Source organism: Sipha flava, unplaced genomic scaffold, assembly GCF_003268045.1.
Source record: "Sipha flava isolate LNK unplaced genomic scaffold, YSA_version1 18538_pilon_pilon, whole genome shotgun sequence".
Taxonomy (NCBI): Eukaryota; Metazoa; Arthropoda; class Insecta; order Hemiptera; family Aphididae; genus Sipha; species Sipha flava.
This window is the reverse complement of record NW_020272331.1, coordinates 2,187-11,680: the sequence shown is the minus strand read 5'-3', so window position 1 is coordinate 11,680 and position 9,494 is coordinate 2,187. Positions and strand designations below refer to the sequence as shown.

The 9,494-nt window shown below is 28.1% G+C and overlaps 1 protein-coding gene across 1 annotated transcript; it reads right to left on the bottom strand.

The window, feature by feature from the left end:
• Positions 1-8,256: 8,256 nt before the first annotated feature.
• Positions 8,257-9,003, bottom strand: LOC112681095. Its single transcript, XM_025551363.1, has one exon. It carries the CDS (start codon positions 9,001-9,003, stop codon positions 8,257-8,259), a length of 747 nt encoding a protein of 248 aa, XP_025407148.1.
• Between the last annotated feature and the right edge of the window lie 491 nt (positions 9,004-9,494).

Below are 9,494 nucleotides of genomic sequence, written 5' to 3'. Positions count from 1 at the left end.
GTATACATCGTGTACCTATTGAAAATAAAAAACTTTTAGGGTCTTATAATGCACGGTGTAATGCAGCAGTTTCCGCTTATAATTATGGACCAAATTATTTACGACAATTTTATAAGAAGTCAACCAATTTTAGCCCGGGAATGTATACAAAAAAAGTATATAGCAAAAGAAAATCAAAGGAGATATATTGAAAAAAAAAATGTATAATTAATCATAGGTATAACTCATAATGTATAATGTATTTCAAACGTTAGGTATTGAATTTGTTAAAAATACTTAAAAACCTTAATACTTTTTTTTAGACCAAAAATAAAAAAAAAAATTAACTTTGGCCCGGATTCTGACTATGGGGCTGTAAATGAACTGCGATGTCAACCTTTAACAATGACAAAAGAAGAATTTGAAGACAAAAGAATTGAATTTTTAGATAATTTAAAATTAAATGAGACTGATATTTTGAAATTAGAACGCCGAACTACTGATCAATCTAGTAATGAGGAATGGAAAAAAGAAAGACTATCCAGATTAACAGCTTCCAATTTTGGTAAAATTCGCAAATTGCGTAAGACTATCGTAAGAAAAAATACTGTAATTTCTATTCTCTACCAATCCTATTTTTTCCATGGAACTACTGCTACTAGGTAAATTGTAATATTATAATATTATATATATTTTATTAATTATTAATATTATACTTTACTTATTTAATTTTATAGTTACAGAATTCAATTTGAATCAATAGCAAAAAAAGAATTTGAAACCATGTACAACTGTAAAGTACTTCCAGCTGGTTTATTTGTTGATTTTAATTTACCGTTTTTAGCTGCATCGCCAGATGGCCTAATTGGAAATGATACCATCATCGAAATTAAGTGTCCATACTCAGCAAAAGATTTTTCCCCAAACGATGCTCAAAAACAAAATAAATTAAAATATATGGAAATAGATTCAGAAAATCTTATTTTAAAAAAAAAATCATAATTACTATTTCCAAGTTCAGGGACAATTACACATAACAAAAAGAAGGCTATGTTATTTTGTAATCTGCACACCTAAAGATAAAAATATGATTATACATTTTTTTGTGCCTATTGCATATGATTTACATTTTTCAATTTGTTACTATTTAATTCATGTATTAGGGATTTCTGTGGATAAAATTTATCGTGATGATAAATTCTGGGATGACAAAATGGAAACACCATTATCGGAGTTCTACTTAAATCATTTATTGCCAGAATTAATTGATCCAAAATTTTCTCCTGACAAGTAACAATATGTTTTGTTTTATGTAAAATTATTTTCAAATAAAATGAAATAATTTAAGTACCTACCTTATCCATCTATGTTTTTTTGTTATTATTATTAATTATATAATATTATACTAGTTAGGTACCATTATTACTAAATATGGGTAATATAAATTGTGTAAAGTACTTTTTTATGTATAATATTATAATATAATATACATATCTCAAATTTAATGTACATTATTTATTTTCATAATATTTACGTACTGTTATTATGTCCGACCCGCGAGGCCGCGACTAGTGATGGGTAAATACTCGGTAAATAAATTTAGGATAAATAACCAGGGTATTTACCCGGGGGAACTATCGATTCCGCCAATGAAGCATCGATTCCGCCACCTACCAATTTCTACCTCGACCTGGCAACTGCTGCTGTCAACCTGTTTCTGTTATAATAATAATAATAATATATCTAAAAAATATTAATTAAAAATTAATAATCAGTATAATAATTAATACAGTACAATATATATATATATATATATAATAATAATACAATTAATTTAGTCAAATATAGTTTTAAGTTATACAATGATATTTTTATAGTATGATGGATTTTACAATATTATTTTTTATAATGGGATGATGCCAAACTAATGAAATGTGAGCGGTTAATTTTTTTAGCCTCATAATCTTTTAATAAATCTTCGATTTTTCTTTTTTGGTGAATATATTTTGTGTTCTTACTAATTTTTGTATTGTGAGTTGATCTGAGAATAACGTACGTATCTGTTTGGATCCTTGTGTTTAAGACGTGTATAAATAAAAAAATGTTTGGGTGTGATTTTGTAAACAAAGAATTTAGTTTTGCGTGGAAAGATTCACAACTATTTGTGGTTCACTCAGAACTAATGGAGAAAGAGGCCCAAACATTGGGTGGAAATCTCGAAAACTCGTCAATGTAGTTTTCAATTAAATAATCACAAAATGTTAACATTTTTGAATTATTAGGGCAGTGTGCCATAAACTCTTCTATAAAACAATCAGAAACTTCTTCTGGGCTTAAAAAAGAAAGTCCGAATATTTTTCTTAACCAGATTCCGGACTCACAGTTTTTATTTTTATACACGTCTGTTAATCCAATTTCTTGGATTTTTCTCCACCAAAATTGCGTCAAATGAAATCTGCATCCGATTACTTGTATTAATCGCCAAATCATTTTTGCCCCAGCATGAATAGATTCTTCAAAATCACCCACAATTGTTGTGAGTTTTAAATTTAAATTTAATTCAGCACATTTAGTTTTTAAAAAAACTAAATGCTAATTCATAAATATGTGTTGTTTTTTAGGTAATAAAAAAAAAACTAATAATAATAATAGTTTATTAACGCCCATATAGAGCAATTGAGTTTCAGCATATTTTACAAAAATTATAAATATAAGTTATAATGATAATGATGATAATAATAAATAATAAATAATAATATCTAATAGTAGTATTTAATTTTAATTACTTATTTCTATGTTTGTGTATTTTAAAAACTAACAATTATATATAATTTTAATTATCTACAATTACTTATTTATATTAGAGTTGTACATAATACAATTTGGTGATTTTCTATTTGAAACTTAGACATAAAAGCCGAAGTTTAGATTCTTCATCAAAATTAAAATCGAAATTAAATTCATTACAGTTTCGAAGCATACGACATATAGGTCCATTAAAACAATATAGTTGTGAGTGGAATGGCTCATTGAAAGTTAATTTAGATCTTGAGTAAAAAGTAGGGACCAACCAATCTATTTCCCCCAAAATTTCAGGACATTTAATTTGATTATTTAATATTTTGTAAATAAAAGAGATATCAAAAAATTTTCTTCTGGAAGACAGGGTGTTTAAACCTAAATTTGACGCAAGTTCATCAATTGTACAATGAATAGCAAATTTATTTGACAAATATCTTAAAAAGTAGGATTGTATTTTATTTAAACTATTTATATGACCAGATTGCGATGGGTTCCATAATATGGACCCATACTCAATATTTGATCGAACTAGCGAACAATACAAAGTTCTGAGACATTGAATATTAATGAAGTTCCAACATTGTCTCCTAATAAACCCTAACATGCGCATCGCTTTATTATGAATATATGATATATGTTCAGAAAATCGAAGATCGAAGTCCGTTTACAATTAGACCGGTGTGGTCATGTGAAAAGAACGTATTAGGAAAGTTATAGTCCCCCCCAATAATTATATCTAGGTTATCACCAAATTTTGTAAATAACCAATTAACCGTATCTACGTGCATTTCGTATACAGATAAAGGACTGGTCTCTGGGATGTAACAAGCACCGATAATGAGTTTCTTATTATTAATACTGACAGATACGAATACCAGTTCGACTGATTCATATGGAATGCTGATTAATTCACAGGCATATTTATTATGTATAGATATTAAGACTCCTCCACCACGACCTCTCTTACTCGTAAGAACATTTCTATCGTATCTAAAAGTATTATAATTATAGAGACCAAGTTCAGAGTCTAACACATCGGCTTTTAACCAAGTTTCTGTTAAAATTAGAAAATCATAACTATTGTATGGGACATTACACGTTAAACATCGAAGTTTATTATTTAGACTTCTTACATTTTGGTAATAACCTATTAAATTATTAATGGATTTTTTGTGACAAGTATTTACATAATTATGATTAAAATTATTTACATTATTATAATGATGGATATTTACTATATTACGATGTTGTATAGCTGCGAACGCAGCTACTTTCCTGAGTTTTTTTTCGCCAGAGTGGGGGTACCATTGATGTATTTGATGAACCATCCGTCTTCGCCTAATTTACGCTTTTCCTCTAATTGGTGTTTGATATCGTTGAAATGTGTGCGTTGTAGTGTCGTTAAATCAGTACCGATAAATATATGTTTAAGTGAATCAATTGAACGTAATTTCCTCTTCGCTTTTAGAACAGACATAACTTCCGATGTACTTTTTAATTTACCCATTAAAGGACGTGGTTTCGAAGACATTTTTCCTAATCGAGCTGTATGTACAATTGAAATATTTAAATCAAGTTCCTTAAGAATAGTATCAGCACGATTAACAGGATTGGTCTCACTATTAGTAAGCTCTTCTTCAACATTGAAAATAATAATATTATTCGACTTTTCCGTACGTTCATGTACTTCTAGGAGTATGGTTTGTAGATCTAGATCTTTACTATTTCTATTATTTGTAGATGTATCCAAAACGTTAACACGTGTACGCAAGGTGTCGATTTGTGTTTCAAGTTCCTCGTTTTCTTTTCTTAATTTAGCGATATCTGAAGTAAGTTCCTCTAGTTTGATCGTGATAACATCAGTTTTATTTTCATTAATAATTAATTTAGAAGATATTGTGCTCAGTTTATTATCCTGAGATTTTAATATTTTCATAATATCAGTTAATGTGGGTTCATTTTTGCTAGGCAAATTAGGAATAGGAGATTTATTAACTTTAGACATAATGATAAAATTCACGAATTAGATCAAAATTGAAATAAATAAACCGAAGATATTAAGTAGGTATAAAATAAGTTTTTTACTAGTCACTTGTATTTAAATAAAAATAAATAACGCCGTAACATGTTCACTGTTCAACTGTCCAATAATGGAACATAATGCCCATTTATATTTACATGGATTGTAAAAAGTTGATAAAAAAACATAGGACACGAAGAAAATGTACCATCAACAAATATTGTATTAGACGAGCTTAGAGCCTTTAGATTACTGTCTGTAGAAAAACACATCATATTGTTCACCAAATCTGTATGTATTAAAAATGACTCACCTTCAACAGTCCTTATTTCACGATTATTCATAGCTTCAATGACTTCAATAAGATTTTTCGGAAGTTAAGGTATGAGTTTTCTACGTTCTCGATGTATACATTGTTTGATATTGTCAACATAGTCATTTTCCATGATATTTTCAATTTGAGGATTTTTTAGTATTTCACGATTTATAATTTTTGAAGGACTTTCTGTTACATCTGTAAGTTTTCTCTTAAGCTGGTTTGAAAATAGTTTTTTTTTCAATACATTTATTGGCTGTTTATCGTGATTTTTGTGGTCAATATCATATTTTAAAATTTCCGTTAAGGATTCGTTAATGTATATTTTTGCGTTACACTTTTTATTAACACATTTCCACTTATACGCACATAAATATTTCACAAAGTTTGTTTTAAAAAATTTTTCATTTTGATAAATAACTAAGTCATTTTCTCGTTCACCAGCTACGATTTCGAAATTCATTATTGCGAAGTATAATGACACGATGATAAATTGAGACTAACCAGATTAGCGTAGGACAATACTATTAGTCGTTTTTCACATCATTACAAGTTAGATTATCATCAATTGGCGATAACAATTTTATACAGGTATTTCATATAATATTTATAATACCTATAGCTATGTAAGTAAAATAAAACTAAAATGTTCGGGAAGATTATTTTTTCCCTGGCGGAATCGATAAGCCTTGTACCCAAGTATAAAAAGGTCTGGCGGAATCGATGAAACCCCATTTACCCGGTATTTAAAATAAATACCTGGTATTTTGGGTATTTATTTTTAATTGCGTTTTTTCTATTTTATTTCAATGTTAAATAAATTGTAAAACCATTTACCAATATAATGTAACTAAAAAAAATATGTTACTTGTAATTTGTAATTAAATATTAAGATAGATCAGGCTAAAAACTTATGTAGTGTTAACGCTTTAATTAATTAAAATAAAATAAAAACAAATTATAATTTTTATAACATACATTATCATGGTATAAAAGTATAAAACATAACAAAATCAACAAAATTCTCTTAGTAAAAAATAAAAAATACAATCCTTTGATTAATATTAAGATAGATAGGTAAATAATCTTATTTATCTTAAGTTGTAAATTGTAACAATTCTTACCTTTTATTTTAGGCGATATTTTATAAAAACATAATGTTTTACCCATATTTAATTAAATACATTTTAAGTGGAAAATTGACTACATTTTTTTTTTTCAAAATATCATATTATTAATAAAAAAAAAGAAATATTTTTATAACTAAAAAAAAAATAAAATTTTCATAAGCTTACTGTTGTTATATTATCTAAAAGAAAATATACTCGTAAAATAATACATATAAATGTATTTATTTAATCCAAATACATACAAAACATAACAAAATAAATTGTTCATTAGCTCCTTGTTAAATATAATACAAACAAAATGTAAAATGCATAATAAAGAAATACAAATTTCTATAATCTGAATAAAAATTAAACATAACAAAATAAAATGTCCATTAGCTCTTTGCTGTTATAATATAAACAAAATATAAAATGCATGACAAAATAATAATTAATAATTATCCTCATCTTCTTTTTTTGAACATGAAACTGAGTTTTCATCACTACTGGTATCATTATATAAAATAGATGTTTCTGAATCAGAATCACAATCACTGTCTGAATCACTTTTTGAGATAATCATATTTTCATCGTTTTTTTTCAGAGTTAAAAGAACTCGATGAATTTTGTATTTCTTGTATAACTACAGAAGATTCTTCACAGTTATTTGCTTCTGTATTTTTGGAAATTTCACTTTTTTTATTTTTTAGCTTCCAATTGTATGATAAATATGTCAATTTCCCAGATCTCTCTGTAGTTAATCTATTTCTTTTTTTGCTATGTAACCAAGAAAAAGTTCTGAATGTTCGTTCAGTAGCAGCAGAAGTACAAGGAGCAGTTAATATTCTTACTGCAACTTTAGATAATGGGGATATGTGATCTAAGAATTTTCACCGCTTTACTGGATCAGTAATCAAAGAATTTTCCCAAATAAATTTTTTAGCAAAATATCCTTGCTTTGATTGATAATCTGAGAGATCTATTATATTATATTGTCGCGTCCCGCGTAGTCACACGGTAAAACACATCACAACATCACAAGGAGGTTCCCATGTACATCAAAAACCACAACTATGGATAAGTTAGATTATTGTGTTCACGTGGTTATTACACTAGAGATTACAATAAGGAATTAGAATATCGAAATCACGAGTGAAAGGGTTCACATAAACGTTTTTCTGGGAAATTGAAATAAAATAGTTTATCGGAATGATGTGGTGACCACATCCTGGGCATTTGCGTCAATAATTATGTCACGGTCTGGAGATAACGCGCACACACTCACAATTTATAGGAAATTATCTTATTTTATTATCTTATTCATTTACACACACACATTTGGGATTTTACACACACACATACAATATCACATATAAAAGGGACCCGAAAACAAGGGCAAATCAGACGAGTCTTGTCTATGCTGCACTGAGCACCTTCACGTCAGTGTATGTTATGGTCTGGACTTAGAAATATTTCCAATTATTTTATAAGTACAATTGTTAGGACTTAAATAATTTCTATCACTAGAATATTTACAAAATTTGTAGTTAGAATAATTTTTATAAGTTAAATATATTTAATTATTTTAAAAAGAAGTCTTAATTATTCCTGACTACACTTCCACACAAGCGTTGACTGAGACGTTGTAACTGAATTAACGGATCAAACGGTTGGCACGTAACAATATCTATTTTCATTTCAACTTCTAAATTATATATAAATTGTAAAGCATCAACACGTTCATCTGCATTTAATTCTAGTCCTTGTGATTTAGGGTCCAGCAATTCAGCAGCTAAATGAATTTTTCCAAGAATAAAGATTTTTCTTTTTGCAACATTATTCATTATATTCAGTTCCTCAGAAATAGAAAAAAGAGAATTTGTGATTGAAGACGAAAAACATGCTTCAACTTTTTTCTCCACATCATTTAACAGACTTCTAACTCTATGGATAAGATTATGATTTGATTCTAAGACTGTAATTGCATTTACTATTGGGGTTAATAAATTTATCATTTTTAAAACATTTTCTCAAAATTTAGAATCATCAAGTAATGTCAATTTGATAGGTCTTAATAATGAAATTGGAATAGTGTTATCGACTGCCAAGGCCTGTAAAACACTTTTATTTTTCATCAAACTTTCCAAACAAAATAGAAAGCTCCCCCAACGGGTTTTGACAGGCAATTTCAATTGAACATTAATGCCTTTAATTTGTTGGTGTTTTTTGAAGACAGAAGATAATAATTGTGATATTTTTATAGAACGAACAATACTAGAGTTTTGTTTCAAGAATTCACTAACTGAATTTACTTTAAAAATATCAGAACATAAGAGATGTAAACCATAGGCTGCACATCCGAGTGGTTGAATCCCTTTATACACATTTTTTACCAGTTCAAATGATTTCTTAACATTAGCAGCATTATCCCCTATAATGACAAAAAAATTTTCCTTACCATATGTTTCAATTATTTCAAAAATTCGGTTTTTTAAATATTCAGCAGTATGACGGTTATCTTTGGTGTTCAGAAATTTGACAAACAATGGTTTTGGTTTACAAATAACAAAGTTAATTATGCCATCATTATTTATATTGGTCCATCCATCCAGTTGAATATGTAAATCATTTGCCTCAAGAAGATCATGAGTAATACTACTCTGCATTTCAGCATACACTTTATCCAAATAAACTGTAGATATAGATTTTCGACAAGGTAGTTTAAAGGTTGGTTGAATTTGCCTAAAAAAGTAAATCCAAAGTGGGTGCTCAGTCATTGATAATGGAGAACCACTGACGATGATGGCCAAAGCAAGGATTTGAAGATATAGGAACTTTAGGCCGAAGTGAAAAAATTTGTTCTCATGCTTTGGTCGTTATGCTACGTGGTCTTTATGCAAATTGGAAGTTTCCTCTTCGTTATTTTTTTACGGGAAGTGGTATTGAAGGCGATAATCTGGTTCTTAATATAAAAGAGTGCGTAAAAAAAATTATTGATTTGGGTTTGATGGCCACTTGCATAGTTTGTGATCAAGGTACTCAAAAACGTCGAATGTACACACTTCTTAAAAGGACCGAAGAAAATCCACACACAATAATATCTGGACAAAAATATTTTTGATTTATGATTTACCTCACCTTATAAAAAGTGTACGAAACAATTTAGTGAACGGTGATTTCAAATTTGATAATACCAAACTTGTATCTATGAAAAACATAATAAAAACATGAAATTGATATTAAGAACAAATTACGTGCAATGCCTAAA